The 18,666-nt window shown below is 42.4% G+C and overlaps 3 protein-coding genes across 15 annotated transcripts in view; 1 reads left to right on the plus strand and 2 right to left on the minus strand.

Annotated features, from left to right (window-relative positions):
- Nucleotides 1–1,433: 1,433 nt before the first annotated feature.
- Lipt1 (lipoyltransferase 1) lies at nt 1,434–6,109 on the minus strand. Its single transcript, XM_027386820.2, has 2 exons — nt 5,984–6,109; nt 1,434–2,725 (listed from the first exon to the last, which is right to left on the minus strand). The coding sequence occupies exon 2, from the start codon at nt 2,722–2,724 to the stop codon at nt 1,603–1,605; it is 1,122 nt and encodes a 373-aa protein (XP_027242621.1). The 5' UTR covers nt 2,725; nt 5,984–6,109; the 3' UTR covers nt 1,434–1,602.
- Nucleotides 6,110–9,556: 3,447 nt separating this feature from the next.
- On the minus strand, nt 9,557–16,913 carry CUNH2orf15 (chromosome unknown C2orf15 homolog). Of its 4 annotated transcripts, none has more exons than XM_035452738.1 (4): nt 16,617–16,900; nt 13,689–13,892; nt 13,503–13,570; nt 9,557–10,537 (listed from the first exon to the last, which is right to left on the minus strand). In XM_035452738.1, exon 4 carries the CDS (start codon nt 10,460–10,462, stop codon nt 10,205–10,207), a length of 258 nt encoding a protein of 85 aa, XP_035308629.1. In that variant the 5' UTR covers nt 10,463–10,537; nt 13,503–13,570; nt 13,689–13,892; nt 16,617–16,900; the 3' UTR covers nt 9,557–10,204. The 4 variants fall into 4 exon arrangements, 3 of the variants coding, with proteins under 3 accessions (XP_035308629.1, XP_035308630.1, XP_027242510.2); XR_004772373.1 differs by having other exon boundaries at nt 10,457–10,537; nt 13,689–13,813; nt 16,617–16,913; XM_035452739.1 differs by lacking the exon at nt 13,689–13,892.
- An 85-nt stretch (nt 16,914–16,998) lies between these two features.
- The window catches only part of Tsga10 (testis specific 10), an 84,564-nt gene continuing 82,896 nt past the window's right edge, over nt 16,999–18,666 (plus strand). For 7 of the 10 annotated variants that reach the window (XM_027386821.2, XM_035452731.1, XM_035452732.1 and 4 more), the window contains exon 1: nt 17,273–17,381. In XM_027386821.2, coding sequence (XP_027242622.1) covers nt 17,310–17,381 — 72 coding nt within the window. In that variant the 5' untranslated portion in view covers nt 17,273–17,309. Of the gene's footprint in view, nt 17,114–17,271; nt 17,382–18,666 lie in introns of those variants that run through there. The other 3 variants (XM_035452735.1, XM_027386825.2, XM_027386822.2) reach the window with 3 other exon arrangements.

An 18,666-nucleotide genomic window follows, 5' to 3' on the forward strand; every position in this document is an offset into this window, starting at 1 on the left:
CAACTCTCCAGCCCGGGCACTTTTCCTTCTTAGGACTGGGTGTTCACTCTGTAGCAAAAGGTTGGTCTCAGCATGGTGGTTTTCCTGCCTCCGTACCTGCATGCTGACACTTGGGTGTGTGCTATAATGTCCAACTCTGAATGTGCACTTTTAAAAGTTATGTTTAAGTTATGAGCATGTATAGTTATACAATGGAATGGGTTTCACTGTGGCGTTTTCATATGTGTATATTACAGGCTCATACCCACTTATTCATTCTCTTCTCATCCTTAATCCCTGTCCTTTCCTAATGGACACTTTTGAAACTTTATAGTAGTTGGCGTTTCAGGAGCGTTGGACTCAGTTGGCCACTCTATAGTAGGAAATTACCAATACGGAGTCAGGTAGAAATATAAGGGTATTTAATAGGGAAAAGCCTTACTTACAGAGCGAACCAGCCAGCCGGTGGTAGTCTGTACAGCAAGAAACAAAGAGAAACCGAAAACGAAACGCAGTCCCCCTACTCACTCTGACCACACCCTCACAAGCCCTCAGGTACTCCTGTAGCCAGCCCCTAAGAAGGCGTGGCTACAGCTTCCCCTACACCACTCCTGTCTTGAAATTCCGTTTTCCTCAAGCACACATCTTTCCTTTTAAATATGAGAGTTAAGAGCATCTGGGGATGCAGGTGAGTAATGCATGTTCTTAGCATGCATGGAATCCGGGTCAGGCCTCAGAACAAAACCAAACTTAGCGCTTAGTATTCTCCTAAACTCCAGTCTGTGATCTGTTCCTAAATGATTACACCAGGGGGAATTCTCAGGGAAGAGTATCAAACACTGCTGTTATTGAGGTGAGCAAAAATGTAAGGAGTTTATTATAGGGAGGGAGCAGACCACCATGAGAGCTACAGATTGAGATGTGGACACTTGGGAGAAAATTGCAACTTAAAGCTAAATGTATGTGTGCTCCATGTAAAAAGCATTTTTTACTCCAATTTTAGTCTGATATGTGCAAATGCCTCTTTACTAAATTTGTCAGTTCCTGAGGTCAGAGGACATGTATGTGAACAGCAGCCAGCACAGCGCTTGGTATGCAGTGAACACTCAATAAATACACAGTACTGTGGGGGCAAAAGTGTGTGGATGGGTTAGTTGTAGAGTTAAGAAGAAGCCAACAGTGGTGTTACTCTCTGAAAAAGTTTGGAGTATGAAAAAGTTGGAAAAGTAAAAAATAAGGACAGGGATATTAGCAGGAATGTTAGGGGACAGGCTATGCTGATTCTCTCTGGTTAAAGACCCAATTGAAAGGTTGCTAGATGGTGGTGGCACATGGGTTTAATCTTAGAATTCAAGGCCAGCCTGGTCTGCAAAATGAGTTCCAGGACAGCCAGGGATACACAGAGAAACTCTGTCTCAAAAACAAAAACCAAACAACAACAACAAAAAGAAAGCTCAGAGACAAGATAACACATTTATGAATCCTTGGTCATGGGGGTACATATCTTTAATCCCAGAACTCAGGAGTAAGAAGCAGGCAGATCTCTGAGTTTGAGGCCAGCCTGGTCCAATATTATGTTCTAAATATCACTGAAACTGTCAGTATAAAGAAAGTCACTCAGGGTCACATTATTCCCCTGATTTTTTCACACAGAATATTCCATTTACTGTGTAAGTGCTGTTCATCTGGACATGTTCTCAGTAATATATTTGTTAGCAGGGTGGTTTCAATGGGACAGAATTTGCTGCCAATAAAACCTGAGTTTAATTTGTTAACTATTTCCAGTGGCAACCAATGATCAGGTGCTTTTATGTCACAGGTTTCAATGAGCCCATTCTTTACATCCATGAACACTTGAATTTCCAAATGTGCCTGCTCATATGGCACGCGAAATGTGGTGTTCACACTAAACTTAGGAGTCCGACCATATATCCACTGCCAGCTTTGCAGTTCTTTAGCTTTGCTGTTTATTCCAGGAAACTGTGTCTCATCTGCTGGGTTTATTAGTTTAATGTGATTATCAATTTGATGACAAGCAGCATACTCTGCAGCAATGGCACTCATCAGAACTTCACAGGACAGCAAGGGATCTTTTTCCAGAAGATTTTTGATGACGGAAGGGACGCTGGGAGTGGCATTGCTCTTTATCCCTTGGTATGGGCTCTTCAGCAAAGACGACAAAGCTGTCCTGTCGGCACTGCATAACAGGGTGCAGTGGTGGTAAGCGGCAATCCGGCCGATCTTTGACGCAGTTCCTGAGATTTTATACTGCCCATCGAGTAACAGGTCAAATTTTTTTGTAGGCTGCACGTCCAGGTAGGGTTGGACAGCGTTCAGAGCTCTCACAATTAATTTCAGGTTTTCCATTCTGTCATACTTGGTTTTGGTGGTAAAGAAGGTCAGGTTGATGTTACCCAGATCGTGGTACACTGTTCCTCCTCCACTCCTTCTCCGAGCCAGTTTTATACCTTCCTGTCTCATCAGATGGAGGTTACATTCCTGCCATGGATTCTGGTGCCTACCGATGACAACGCAGGGAGAATTTCTCCAAAGGAAAAGAATTGGCATGCCTTCTAGATGTATGTGGTCATGGATCCAGTCTTCTAAAGCCAGATTTTGATACACATCATTGGAGATCGACTGTAGAATGAGCCCATGTGTTGCTGGGTTTCTAAAGCTAGCTGTTGGGACCTTGTGGTGACAAAGTAACCGGAAGCAATTCTTCATTGAAAATGGGATTAGCATGCTTTTGGAAACAAGACAAGAGAAGAAAAATTAATTCAATGAGAAAAAAAATTAAGTCCTATTCTTTAGCCATTTGTGAGCCACTATGTGAGTACTGAGGATGGAACGAACCCAGGTCTTCTGAAAGAATAGCCAGTGCTACTGACCGCAGAGCCATTGCTCCAGCCCATCTTTAGTCATCGGTTAATTATTCAAAACTCATCGTAGGAGCCAGATCAGTTGCTTTTCTTGCCTTTCATTTTTACCCTTAGCCTTGAACAGCTCTATAATAGAGTGCTCAAAGGAAATCAATGAAAATAAACTTTAATGTCAACTAAAATAAAATAAGAGGACAATTTTCATATAGTAAGTATGGAGTAAATTAGTAATGAACAACAAAGCCAAATAATTTATTTTTAATTCACAATACATTTTCATTGAGAAAAATAATAGGTTAGCAAAAAGAAGAAAGTGAAAGAATCTAGAATTCTATCATCTGGAAATAACATTTTGGTATAAACAATCTGCTTTATTTCTGTCCATGTGTATATGCCTTCACACATACACATTTTCCTCTAAAAATGTATGGTACTGCTATTTCAAGCAACCTCCCCTACCCTGAGATGAGACATCACTGTTGCCCATTTGACCTTGAACCTCTGGTTCAAATAGTCCTCTTGCTTTACCTTTAACTTGTATAGACATATGCTACCATTCCTGGCTTTCACTTAACATTAAATTTGTTTTTATATCAATTTTATTTTATATGTACAAACACATTTGTGCATGCACAGGTCAGAGGTCAATGTTAGGAATTATCTTCTATCATGCTCCACTATATTCTTTGAGACAGGGTACTGAAGCCGGAGCCCAGTGATTGTCTAGGCTCTCTGGCCGGATATCCTCTTCTATGGTGATCCAAGAGAGGAACAGTGAAGAAAAGTTGTCAGGATGTGTTGGATACAAATAAACTAGAATGTTGGGATCTCAAAAACAAAAAGATTGCCACTCTTGTTAATATATAGAGGTTAAGGTAGAATAGTTGCTTTAAAATTTTAAGCTTTGCAACTTACTAATTGAATAGTTTTAGATAAAAAGTTTAATCTCTATCTGATGCAATTGCCTTCAATTGAATACAATTGAAGACCACATAGAATGATTGAGTTAAATATATTATGTATAAACCATTCATATCAGACTAATATGAAACAATTGTGATTATAGGGTTTTCTCTTCCAATTTTTTTTTTTTTTGCTCATTTAATACACATTCGTTCAAGTATACAGGATTCCTAAAAGATGTGTCAAACTGAAATTTAGCTTAATAAATTCATCATAGTCTGCAACTAACCAGCCAAAACTGAGATCACTATAAGGGTTCTAGAATTGATCTAATCCATGAGTTAGTCCAATGTATGGATTGCATATTTGTTTAATTCATGCATTTTAATAATGTTTAAGAAAACTTCATTTACTCAGGCATAAATATACAGTGTGTGAATTAACTACAACAAAGGTATTAATTTGACAAATTCTTCATCTACATGCATTGTTCTTGACAGTTGGGCTTCATCAATGAACGACATAAAGGTTACAGGGAAAAGAAAAGGTAGGGTCAGAATAGGGAGGACTGGAAATCCATATGTGAGTCAAGTTTATATTGGGTTGTTAATCTAAGACTCATTAAAATGGTGACGTGTGAGTCAAGATCGAGGAGTTCGATGGGATGATTATTATGGGCCACAAAGTGTTTTAGACATCAGAACACATGACAGCCCCACCCTCACCCCACCCTGGGTTTCTTCATGTAGCCCTGGCTGTCCTAGCTCTGTAAACCATGCTGACCTCGAGTTCACAAGAGAGTTGCCTGTCTCTGCCTCAGGGTTGAAGGCATGCACACACCCTCTGAGACCGATGTGCTTCTTTTATTCTGTTCTCCTGAAGCTAGCTGACTCCCGACTAAATAAAATAGCCCAGCCTTTGGAAAGCCTGGAAAAATTTTGCTTCTACAAAGTCACTTTGCACCTCTCTCTACAATCTTGATTTTTTAGTTATTTTTTTCATGTATTTTGATCATGTTCCTTCCTTTCCCCCTTTCCCAGACCTCACCACCTCCCAACCACACAACTTTATGTTCTTGCTTTCTTTAAAAAATAAATAAAACCCACGAAAACTAAAAATAAGCAAAAGAACATTAAGACAAAAAAATGCCAAACAAAAAGGAACAAAAAGTCCACACAAAAATTCCATGGAGTTAGCCCGGTGTTGGTGGCGCACGCCTTTAATCCCAGCACTCGGGAGGCAGAGGCAGGTGGATCTCTGTGAGTTCGAGACCAGCCTGGTCTACAGAGTGAGTTCCAGGCTCCAAAGCTACACAGAGAAACCCTGTCTCAAAACAAAACAACAAAAATCCATGAGTTCGTTTCGTGTTGGACAGCTACTCCTGGGCATGGTGCCTGCCCTGGAGTGTGGTCGGTACACCCAGCTACACTGGTATTTTAAAAGCTTTAGCTGTGCAAGGCATTGAATTCAGGAACTTGCTCAATCTAGGTCTGAGCTGTACCGCCGAGCAAACCCCAGCTCTCAGTTTTCATCTTCATTATTAGTGATATATATATATATATATATATATATATCATGTTATATATATATATGTAATATATGTAATATATATTATATATATGTATATAATATATATTATATATATGTATATTACAGATTTTATTTATTTACTTATTATGTATACAGTTATCTGCATGCCTGCTTGCACACCAGAAGAAGGCACCAGATCTCATTATAGATGGTTGGGAGCCACCATGTGGTTGCTGGGAATTGAACTCAGGTCCTCTGGAAGAGCAGTCAGTGCTCTTAAACACTGAGCCATCTCTCCAGCCCCCAAACATGCTTCTCCACCAACAGGGAGCAACGCAAAACCAAACCACAGGCCCACCTTTCTCACAAGGCCTCATCAAAACTGTTCATTTGCTACCTTCCTGACAATGTGATCCAGACCGGGGGTCTCATCACGGACTCTCTTGGTGAGCAGGCACGCCACCAGCATTTAATGCCTTGCTTAGTTTCCCTCCACCCTATTAGAAATCGACTGTTCATGATAGTGAAGTTACGAAGTCTGGAGCACCGGGGGTAGCCTGCAGAGCTTTCAGTACTAGCCAGAGGGGTCCAAGTAACCGACACGCGGTACACGCGGCACCCACTCCCGCTCGGCAAGTGCTGCCACTGCCCGCAATTGACCAGCTATATCTGCTTCCGGCTTCACCCACCTGCCACTTCCGGTCGCGTCCGCAGCTTTTTTTGTTACTTGTAAACTAAAACTCAACGCACACCCAGGCTGGGAGCACTCGGCACGCGAGACCCTGTTCTTCTTCTCCAGCCACGCCCATGGAGGCGTGCCTTCGTCAGGGACAGCGCCCAGGAGGACACGCCCCACGGAGTCCCGCCCCGGGGAGGCCCGCCTCCTGGATATACCGCCCCCAGGCCTTACAAAGGGCGTAGCCAAGCCTGAAGTTGGAGCTCCTAATTCTTTGCTGCCCCTGCTAGCTTTTAAAGGGCGTTTCTCAGGTCAGCGAATGCAAAACTAGACTCGTGGGAAGGGCGCAGGCCACTTTCGAATAACTGCCAAGAGATGTAAAATCCTAGTACAGATGGGGTTCCCCGAGTGACACTAGAGATGAGGGCTGTCAAGAGCGAAGGGAAGAGAGGAGCATTTCATGGAGCCAGTTTTGAGGAAGCCCCAGAAATCCAGAGCAGGCCGGTCACACACCGGGCATGGTTGCCAGTGATCACTCTGCTAACATGTAGGCACTGCCCTGAGTCTTTACGTATCTCTTCATAGTGAATGTGAAGAATTCAAGATCAACCTTGAGAGGCAAAATGAATTTGAAGGAATAATTGTTACCCGCAATACAGAGCAAATAATAAAGTGGACTGAACGGATGCGGGACTGATGTTTACTATGGGGTGCTCCATATTGCTGTTGACTAGAAAATCCCTGCTTTCTGCAGAACCTTTTCGGGTCAAGTACACGAGAAATTCCCCAGCAGTCAAGATAGCAATGCAGTATTTTCTGCTAGCTATTGCAGGATAGCAAGCTGTCTCAAATATGAGTGACTGACCAATGGCAAGGGCAAGCTGGGTGATTCCTCTGCTGGTTTCTTTCAGCAAGTTGGCTAAACCGTGCAGTCCAAAATGGTCTCCATTCATACTCAGGCAGGTGCTGGTTAGCTACTGGGGCAGTTTGAGTCAAAGCAATTGGAAGCAGCATTTCAAACAGCTCTTCTTAAAACTTCTTTGTGCCGGGTGGTGGTGGCACATGCCTTTAATCCCAGCACTCAGGAGGTAGAGGCTGGCAGATTTCTGTGAGTTCAAGGTCAGTGTGATCTACAGAGCAAGTGCCAGGATAGGCTCCAAAACTACACAAGAAACCCTGTCTCAAAAACACAAAAAACAAAACTTCTTTTTGTGGGTGAGATAGAGTCTCAACCTGTTTGCCAGGCTTGCCTGGAACTAACTACATAGACCAGGATCTTCACAGAGATCTTCCTGCCTCTCTGCCTCTCAAGCGCTGGGATTAAAGGCATTAGCCATGGTGCTCAAGCCAGATTCCTTCATTTAAATTTTATTTACTATATTAACTCTGAGATTACACACAGTACACAGCAAATCTATCTATCCACAGGAATACATGGAAAGGGATGTGGCTGCTGCTAGAGTCAGAGTCAGAGTTGTAGAGTTGAGTCCAGCCACAGTGGTGAAAGGGCAGGAACAAATGGGTGGACTGACAGACAACAGATTCAGACAAGCAGACAGGCAGGCAGACGGCAATTGAGTAGCCTATGTTGGCGGCTGGGACAAAGCAGAGCTGAAGCCCCATGGGAGAGCTGGGAACTGTTAGGCTCTTGACATAGACACTCTGGAAGATCAGATGACAGGTTAGTGGGGACATCACCATCACAGTTATAGGTCTCTGCCTCTTTGTGAGGTCCAAGTGAGAGAGTTACTCTATTTCCATGGCCTGTGTATTAAGTTCTTGGGCACAGTTTTCCTGGTGTTTTATTATGCTTTTGTTTATTTTGTATGTGTGTATGCTGTGGAGGTCAGAAGACAACATGCAGGAGATGCCATGCTCTCTTCTCCTACCAAATGCGTTCTGAGGATCAAACCAAGTTGTCAGGCTTGGTGGCATGTGCCTTACCTGCTGAGCCAACCTGATGGTCCTGATATGATTTTAATACAGCCATGTGCTCCTTTGGTACCAATTTACCTTGATAAATTTATGGGGTGGCTCCCTGTCTGTGCCCAAGAATAAGTCATTTATTAGTCTGTGTTTCTTGAGCTGCAAGGCAGATGGTGAATATATGTTTACCCAAGTGCTGAGTCATTCTCCATCTTCAAAATGGAGTCAAAGCTGCTTGTAAAATGGAGTCTCTCAGGACAAACCAGTCTTGGAACAAAACTAACAACACAGTTTTACATATTATGGCATAATTCAGGGCAGGGCATGAGAGCATCCAAATTAATAAAAAATAATTAGCCCCATCTCATAGTTCCATGCTTTGAAAACTTGATCTGTCCAAAATCTACAGTCCTGAGCTCCCTCATTCCCCTTGAAAACTCTTGCATCGGTCCTCACCTTGTTTTCTTGGTTACATCTCACTTCCTTCCATCTCTATATCCTGCTACACTTCACCTGGATTACCAATGCCATCATCTACTTGGATAACCACTTACAGAGAACTCTTCCTAGTTGCTACAGTCAGGTTTACGTTATAGCTGTTGTGGCTTTCTGAATGCTTTGCTTTTTTTCATGGCACTGCACACCTAGTATCTAATATAATTGCTGTATAATGCTGTGTCCTCTCTCTGGTACCACGGTGAAGGCAGTGGCTATTTTTCTATATCTCCAGCACCAAGAATGATCCTTGATTAGGTGAATTCATTATGTGTTGTTGCTTTAATAAAAACAACATAATTCAGAAGGAACCATTTATCAGGGCTTACAGTTTGAGAGTATAAAGCATGACAGAGCATGAGGCAGCTGGTCACATTGGGTTAGCAGTCAGCCTGGGAACCCAGGACATGGAATGATGCCACCCATATTCAGAATGGGTCTTCCCACCTCAATTCAGTTAACCCCCTCTAGAAACTTCCTTATAGACACACCTAGAATTTGTCTTCTTAGTGATTCTAGATCCTGCCAAGTGGCCTATCAATATTAATTATCACAGTGAACAATGTATGATTTCTGCAATTTTTTCTTTTCTAAAGAGTTATATTCTGGGGCCTGGAGAGATGGATTAGCGGTTAAGAGCACCTCTTCCAGAGGACCCAAGTTTGATTCCCAGCACCCACAGGGCAGTTTACAACTGTAAATCCAGTCTGAGAGAATCTGATATTTTCTTCTGGCCTCAATGGGCACCAGGCACCCACATATGCAAAACATCCATAGACAAAAAAAAAAAAAGTAAAAAGAGAATTATGTTTTGTGAAGGATAAAAAGAAGTATATACCACTTAACTATGTTTTTAACTCTAGGCTCAAGATTCATTTCTTTAGAATTGGCCTGCCTCATACAACATTGTTCCCCACCCATCCCAAGATGCCTTTGCTCTATCTTTTAATAATATTAAGGAGATAATGCAATTAGATAATACATACAGTTATTAAGTGTTAGCATACAAGAACATGTTGAAAACATTGGGTGGAACTCAGTAGCAGAATTGCATGTTTATCATGCTAGATTCAATCTCTAACATCAAACCAAAACCAAACAACAATAACCCAACCAAGCAAAGAACAAAACCCACATATTATATAAATAATTACAATTCACCATGTACTAGATACTAAATAGTTTTAATTTCATCTACCATTGCTTGGGGCAGTATTAATTTTTCAGACTATATATATCTTAACAGATATAAAACAAGTTTTTGCTTTTATTATATGAGATATTGTTATAAAATGGTAGTTATTACAAGAAAAACACATTTAACTTGGAAAGAACTGCATCCTAGTTCTGAAATGAAGGCAGCATGGCAGAAAAAGGCCTAAGAGTGTGAAATGCTTCTGAAGAGAGGTGGTTCACTGTTCTTTTCCAAGGACCGATCAACAGTGCTCTCTCACAGAACAGAAAGAGTTCCTGAACATGTAGAAAGGTAAAGGATTCCAAAGCAAACCCCTGAACTTGAAGTGCAGTGTATGAAAGGGCTTCACCAGAAAAGGTGTGAGTCATGTTTTGCTTAGCTTCCCCCTTTCATACTACTCAATAAAAATCTTTATGATAATTACAGTAAAGTGCATTAGTACCAAATACTGTTAGTAAAAATAACTGTGGTGTTTGACAGGGAAGAAATCTACTTTGGATTTAGGAGGGCCTTTTCTCCCTTCTTTCATTTTGTTAGGCTAATGGCCTTCAGCTACATTGAACACATCCTTTAATCAAAATCAATTTTTGATTTCTTTGGTAATATGTCCAGGTGACTTCATTCCAAATCTGTCATTACGAGGCCATCATTTTCCTTCACAAAGCTCATGGAATTCCATCCTGTGTCAGTCCCTTCCTTTCTGGTGAAGTTTCCTTGGCTTGTGTCTTCTAACTTTATTTTGTTGGTGGTTTGAAATAACCGAGTCACTGGTTCCAATTCACTCTTCTCAGCTCTTTGCATTAAGTGATCGTTCACTTCTGAATCCACCAGCACAGCAGTTGTTTGAGTGGAAGCTTTACTTAGAAAAAACCCCATTGGGAGAGCTGGTCAAACATCAAGGGAGTGTGAGGACCCCTTTTAAGTAGTGGAAATGTTTCTTCAATGTGATTACTGAAAAGAAAATCAGGTAGTAAGTGAATGCAATAGGAACGTCAACAACTTCATGGCAATGATTCTTTAAGTGGTGCTGAAAACACAAAACCATCTTCTACCCTCCAGCACTTACTTACGTGTTCTTTTTTTAGGAAAAGATCTTTTTATTTTTAATTACATGTCTGTGTGTGGGTTTGTGCATGGAGTTGCAGTTCCAAGAGAGACCAGAAGAGGGTGCTCCATCCCCCTAAAGCTGGTTACAGATTGTTGTAAATCATCCTGTTTGGATGCTGAGTATGTGGATCCTCGGCAAGAACAGTACTCACTCTTAGAACAACTTGTAAGAGTCAGTTCTCACCCTCTACCATGTGGGTTCTGGGATTGAACTCCGATTACCAGGCTTGGTGACAAGTGCCTTTATCTGTTATGCCATATTGTCAGCCTTCTTGAAAATATTCTTTTAAATTAATTAATTTGTCTTATTTGGTGTGTATGTGATGTTTTGCCTGTGTGTATATATGTATACCATGTGCATACACAGTGCCCATGGAGGCCAGAAGGAGGCATTGGGTCCTCTGGAACTGGAATTACAGATGTTTGTGAGCCACTCTGTTGCTACTAGAAACCAAAGCCAGGTCCTCTAAAAGAGCAACAAGTGCTCTTAACTGCTGATCCCAGTCCCTGAAAGTTTTTTAAAAGGAGGGTTTCTTGATTTTGTTTATTCCCTTACAAAAATAGAACTTCTCAATTTCTCTCACTCCTATCTATCATTCTTGCTAATAAAAACTTTTGATTTATTACTAGTATGTTAAATAATCACCAAATATCCTTAGCTACCAGGAAAATTCAAATTAAAACTGCATTGTCATCTATCTTGCCCCAATCCATTGTCAAGAAAACAAATAGGAACAAACAAGGTTGAAGAGGAGAGGAAAGGAAGAATCCTTATTTACTGCTGGTTGGAATGGAAACTGGAGCAGTTTTCATTATGGAAATCAGTATGGAGGGTCCTAAAAAAGAAAAAGAAAAATAGAAATACCAAAGGATCCAACTATATCACTCTTGGGTATATTCCTAAAAGAATATAAGACATCACTCCAGAGAGATATTTGTATATCTATACCCTAGTCATAGCAACCAAGATATAGATCCAGCTTGGATACCTAGCACAGGAAAAGTGGTATATATCTACAATTGAGTTTTCTTCAGACATCAAGAAGAATGAAGTTATGTCACTTGCAGAAAAATGGATGGAACTATAGGACATTATGTTGAGCACAATAAACTAGGCTCACAAAGACAAATCCAACACTTTCTTTCACATGCAAAGTATGGATTTTAGAAGAATATACATATGACTAAGGGGTGGTTCAGTGTATAAAACACTTGCCATCAAGCCTGAGGTCTAGAATTTGAATCCACAGAAAAGCCAGGCAGACTTGATGGCTGTCAGCAATTCCAGCACCTGGAGAGTCAGACAGAGCCTCCTTGAGACAGGCTGGCTAGTTATTAGCTAGAATTAGATAGCTTCAGGACCTTGGAAAGATCCTGCCTCAATAAATAAAAATAGAGAGTTATCAAGGAGGACATCAAACATCAACTTCAGGACACCCTTGCATATACATGTGAATGTGCTCCCATACACATGTACACATAAACCACACATACTTGCAAAAAAAAAAAACCTATATGACATGAAAGTAGAAGGGGGAGTACTGTGAAGGGAGGAAAGGAGCAAGTGGAGGTACTGTGGAGGCAAATGTGAGGAAAAGTGAAAAACAGGATTTCGAAGTTTTATCTATGTATGTATGCAAATTGTATTCTAACTAAATCTAAAAAATGAAAACAAACTTTTTAGGCATGAAAACAAGCAAAAAAAAATCATAACCTGTAACCAAGAGGCCAAAGAAGCTAATAGGAACAAACCTAGAAATGCCATGAATTATAGAATGTTCTTTAACACAGTTATTTAAACTATTTTATATATTCCCAAGATAATGGTAAAGCAAAGTATACACAGGATATATTTTGTTTTGGCTTGTTTTTGTTTGTTTTCAAGAAAGGGTTTCTCCGTGTAACAGCCCTGGCTGTCCTGAAACTCCTTTGTAGACCAGGCTGGCCTCGAGATCAGATGGTTAGGAATCACCTTGTAGATGATGGGAATTGAACCTGGGTCCTTTAGAAGAGCAACCAGTCAGTGTTCTTAACCACTGGGCCACTGGGCTATCCACACTTTTTTTTTTTTTTTTTTTTTTTTTTTAGTTTTAGTTTTTGAAACTGGGTATCATGTAGCCCAGGCTAGCCTTGGACTCGCTGGAGGAATACTGGCTTTAATTCCTGATCCATCTGCTTCTACCTCCCAACTTCTAGGATTACAAACATGTACACAAGTCTTGGCACCAGAAAACAGTTTTAAGTTGAGAAGAGTTGTGGCTGAAGCATGACCAATGGAATGAATGGAAACTCTACAGTAATGAGGAAGATGGTAGAATAGAGATTGCCTGGCACACAGGGAGTCTTAGGCCCAATTGCCAGCATACATTCTCTCTCCTTCTGTCTATGTCTCTCTCTCCCTTCCCCTTTTTCTCTCCCTCTCCACACATGTATCTCTCTCTCTCTCTCTCTCTCTCTCTCTCTCTCTCTCTCTCTCTCTCTCTCTCACACACACACACACACACACACATATAATTAAAGCAGCTTTAATTATATGTGTGTGTGTGTGTGTGTGTGTGTGTGTGTGTGTGTGTGTGTGTGGTGTGTGTGTATCCATGGAAAATATCAAATATAAATGAAAAACAGCAAAGCAAGCTGTGGGAACAGACAGTATCAAGTAGCTTAACATATGTGCACTTAGAGACCCAGAGATACCAAGAAGGCAAAACAGAGAATTTTTCAATGAAATTGCTGAAAAGCCTAGCCTTAGAACCACATGTCAGAGGAGTGAGGAGGGCTATGGTTAGGTAGGGCAGGGTGGAGCACTCACCACTCTTGGGGTTTCCAGAAAAGAAGGAAACACTCACTTCCTTGGCTTAGGGGAAGAAGCTAGTAGTCCTGGATAGGAAAAGAAAAGAAACTCTTTACACTCTTGGCCTTGAAATGGATCTTTTCTTTACATTTTTTTTCTGAAGAATCTGTAGTAACACCTGGGAGGCAGAGACAAAGGGCTTACCTGTTTTAAAACTCTTTCCAAGTGGGCTGGTTAATTTTTGTCAACTTGACACAACCTAAACATTTCTGGAAGGGAGGGAATCTTGATTGTGGAATTGCCTCCCTCAGACTGGCCTCTAGGTGAGCCTGTGGGGCATTTTCTTGATTAAAGATGAATGTATGAGGACCCAGAACATTGTGGGCAGTATCTTCTGGGAAGATAGTTCTGAGTTGTATAAGAAAGCAGGTTGAGCAAGCCAGTTAGCAGCCAAGGTTCCTGCCTCTGCTTCTGTTTGAGTTCCTGCCTTGAATTTCCCTAATGATTGGCTGTGACTTTCCTTTTCAAGTTGCGTTTGATCATGTTGTTTATCACAGCAATAGAATGCAAGCTAGGAATTATGTGGGAATTATGCTCTCACTTCTATCTACTACTAATAATCTTCATTCTTTGCCCTCAAATCTTCAACTCCAACCAAGAGTGGTTTTCATGGGAGCATCAAAGCAGGTTTTCGCTAAGTGTGTGTTCTATCACCGAACTGCACTCCCAACCTGGTAAGTTTTGAAATTGGTACATTCTTTCTTATTTCTTATCAAAAATCCTACTCCAGATTCCTGAGTTCCATTTACATATTACATATTATTTCCACCCACTAAGGTTTCAGGATGGTCTTTGAGACCCCATGCTTCTTTATTACTTTTATTTATTTTTTTTGGTTTTTTCGAGACAGGGTTTCTCGGTGGCTTTGGAGGCTGTGCTGGAACTCGCTCTAGGCTGTTCCAGAGATCTCTATCACAGAGATCTGACTGTCTCTGCCTCCTAAGTACTAGGACTAAAGGCGTGCACCACCAACACCCAGCTACTTTTATTTTTATTTTTTAATCAATTACTGTTATTTCAGAAGAAACATGCTCCCTGGGTCTTCTATTTTATCTAAAATAATTAGGACACTAAAATTAGTTTTATAACATCTAGTTATGAATACAAAGAATATAATTTATGAAAATAAATGGTATAAAATATACTATGTAAAAACAAAATGCCTTATGAAAAAAATATGGATACTGAAAAATATAAAAGTATGAAAGTTATATTTAAGTGTACTTTCCTGAAAAAAAATAAATTTGCTTGCTTGTAATGCTTTATGGAAACGTGAGTACTTACATAGGAGAAACAAGAATTTTTCCTTTTTTTCTTTTTCTTTTCTTTTTTTTTTTTTTTTTGGTTTTTCTAGACAGGGTTTCTCTGTGTAGCTTTGAAGCCTGTCCTGGAACTTGCTCTGTAGATCAGGCTGGACTTGAAATCACAGAGATCCGCCTGCCTCTGCCTTGAGAATGCTGGGATTGAAGGCATGTGCCACCACCGTCCATCAAAAAACAAGAATTCTTATATCTCCTCAAACATGACTTTACTTTCCAAATGCACAAGTTTAAACTATAGCATCAAAAGAAAACTGCAAAAAAACTTGTATGGTCATCTGTTGGAAAAGACAGGAAGATGGGATCACAGAAAAAAAAAACTTCTGAATAGTAAAGAAAGGAAATCTGTAACCTAGTGAACATGTTCACTAGCAGCCATGTTCACTACAGTGTGATCTTTTGCTAGCTATACTTCTGACAGGAGGATAAAAGCTAAACTTTACAGCCTGGAGAGATGGCTCAGTAGTTAGGAGCCATTCTCTTCCAGAGAATGCTGTTTCAATTCCTAACACCCACAAGGTGATTCACAACCACCTGTAACTCCAGTTCTAGGGGATCCTACTCCCTCTTCTGGGCTCTGTGGGCATTAGGCACATGTGTGGTACACAGACATACATGCAGACAAAACACCAGTACACTCTAGCACTTGGGAGGCAGAGGCAGGCGGATCTCTGTGAGTTCGAGGCCAGCCTGGTCTACAGAGTGAGTTCCAGTACAGCCTCCAAAGCCACAGAGAAACCCTGTCTTGAAAAAAAAAAAACAAAAAAACAAAACAAAACAAAACAAAAAAGAGTCAATAATGCAAACATTATACATAATCAGTGGAATTTCAGTTAACTATAAAGAAAAATGAAGTCATGAAATCTGCAGGAAAGTGGAGGATTTGCAAATTGTGTTAGATGAGATAACCCAGACTCCCAAAGTCGAATACCACATTTCTTTCTTGCGTGCAGATTCTAGCTTTAAATATGTAAGTGTGTGTGTGGGGGGCGACTTAAGGGTGTGAGTGTGGGTATAGGTCATGAAACTGCAATAAAATGTGAGGAATAAAAAAGTGGTTTGGGGAGTAACAACACTTGTGACATGAAAACAGGTGGGGGAACCACTGGAGTAGAAAGGCAAAAGTGGGGAGCGGTTGGGGAGAAAAAGTGCAGAAGGATCAACAAACCAATTATAAATGCCGCCACGACACCCACTTACATTCTAATAAAAAGATGTAAACACAGAGGGAGAGAAATAAGCTTCTGATAAGCTGGGTAGAAGAGGTGAAAAACCCAGAATTCTGCATTAAGAGAAAATATATTTTTCAAGTTAAACTTTAAAAACTGGCAGCATAGACCAGTGCTCGTTTCTGTCCACTTTTTCATTTCAGGCTGCAATTTTAACGCAGTCGGACAGCCAGGATTACCACCCTTGACGGTTAAGCTTAAAAAAGGCCCAAGTCTGCTCACTGATAGAAGCCAAACCTCAGGGCAAAAACTTAAAAAGATTACAATATGTAACACCTCGCGAGGTTTTATATCCTTTCTTGTTTTTCATCGCCAGTCTCCCTAGAGAGGGGACTTGGAGGGGGGCTGGCATGTGGAGAAGAAGCGCCAGCCTGGAATGTGAGAGTTTATTGCTGGGTCTGACACTTCCCAGTTCCATCCTGACTGGATGGGCAGACCTGACCCGGGCGGAGGGGCGGCCCTCAGCTGCCACGGTCACCAGGACAGACCAGCTCCCTCTGGGAGGCTGCAACAGGGAAGCCCACCTGAAGGCTCCCACAGAACAGCTTCCTGACGCTGTCAGGAGCCGCGCACCGGAGCAGCTCTAGGGAGTAACCGTTTCCCTCAGCCAGGAACGCCTCGGGCTCCAGCGACCTGCTCGCTGTTGGCTTCGAAGCAACAACAGGTGTTCTAAGCGCTAAGGGACGACCACCGCGCATGCGCGTCCCGGCGGCTTCCGGAAAGGCGCGGGCTAGAGGATGGTTACTAGGAGACAGGACGCACGGGTCGGCCATCTAGGCGCTGCGTGGGCGTGCGCCTGCGCGGCGCGGATGGGCCAGGAAAAGGCCTCTCTGGTCGGAGCCCTGAAAGGCGGGCAAGGCGGCTGTGCACACGTCGCTTACGCGCTCGGGTGCGCGCGCGCCATTTGTAGTCCCCGCGAGAGGGCGTGTCGAGCCAGGTACGCCTGCGCAGTGGGACTGGGGGCGCGCCGGACGGAAGCGGAGCGGAAGCGCCGGGGAGGTGGAAGGAGAGCCCCCCTCAGGTACAGAGCGTGAGGGCGGGGCGTCGCCCAGCCGGGAGCTAACCGCTCCCGCCCTCTTCCCCGCTGCGACCCGCCGAGCCTCCGCCTCCGCCGGGGCGGAGCCCACGGGTGGGAAGGAGGAGTCAGGGGCGGAGGATGGAGGCCGGGGCGGGCCTGGAGGTCCCGCAGGGCGGGCGGCCGGCCGTCAGTAGCCGGGATGAGCTCCCGGGAGGACGACGGCCCGGGAGGCCGGGGGAGGGCTCCAGAGCTCCAGGTAGAAGCCACCGAGGTGCGCCGGGCTACAGAAGACCCACCCCGGGGCGGCTGCAAGAGGGTGGGGAGGGATGTTGGGGGGTCTGACGGTGGCCCCGGTGGGCACCGCTGCTTGAGCGGCTGCGTCGCGTGTAGCCGACGGCTTCCAGGAGCAAACCCGACTCCTAGTTTCTGGGGAGTTGAGGGTCGAGACCAGTTCCTATGGTGACCGCTTCGCTTCCTGCCTCAGCTTGGTTGTTGCGAGGCTTTTTGCTCAGAGACGCTGTGCAGTGAAGCTGAGGCACTTGGAAACCCAGCCTGTCTTTTTCCTGGCCCCGTGGTCTCCTCGGTCTCTTCTTTATAGACAGGGAGGCAGGTGAAGGCAGAGGTTGAGGTTTTGCATGAAAATCTCATACTTTTCTTTTAGAGTACTGTACGGAGGAAAGGGCAGGGTAAGCTTTTGTTTGAAAAAGTTATTTAAGTCTCAAATAGGCGGCCGTCGTGCGCTTGATACCTAAAAACGCCCAAGTATATGCACATAAACATATATGTATTTATATATGTCTTTTCAGTCAAGGATTTAGACTTTAAGAAAAGTTGGCACAAGTGGACAGTGTTCTGTGTTTTCTTACCCCCCTCCCGTCCCCCGCTGCAGATCTACGTGTCCCACAGTATTCGTCGTTTTAAATTCGAGTACATTTTTGTTCACTTTCAGGAAATAAAGTCACCGTAATTTCAAAGTAGAAAAGATTATTTGTTAGTATAAAGGGGAGTTATGACATTCAACTCTGCTTCAAGAACAAAAACATAATTATATTTTAATTGAGCAATGAACAGAATCCTTCGATCTTTATTGAGAAGGATAAGAAGATAAATACTACATCAATTCCTTTCAAATCCTAAATTTTGATATTATTTAATGGCAGTTTCAAAAACATGCTTTATTTACTTTTCAAGAAGAATCGCTATTGTAGCCCAGTATTTGGCAATACTCTTTGACATGGTTATGGATATTAAAATTACGAATCTCATGTTTTGAAGGGAGGCAGTTCGAAAGGTAGTTCTTTTTGTTTTAGTTACACTGTTAGTCTTAGTTTTGTATTACTAAATCCCTTTGGTCCAGAAAGGCCTTCAGAAAACAGCTAGCCCTCTTGTGTTTCTAAGAGGTCCTGATAAACAAACACTACCTCTCCTAAGGCCATTGTTTCATGCTGCATTGAGGATACAAACTGTTTCTTTACTCTAGAGACTGCATTGTAGAAAGGAGATGAGCTTGGAGGTTGGATTCTAATGACTGGGAAGTTTTGTTGTCTCTCTCTCTT

This window comes from Cricetulus griseus (assembly GCF_003668045.3).
Source record: "Cricetulus griseus strain 17A/GY chromosome 1 unlocalized genomic scaffold, alternate assembly CriGri-PICRH-1.0 chr1_1, whole genome shotgun sequence".
Lineage (NCBI taxonomy): Eukaryota > Metazoa > Chordata > Mammalia > Rodentia > Cricetidae > Cricetulus > Cricetulus griseus.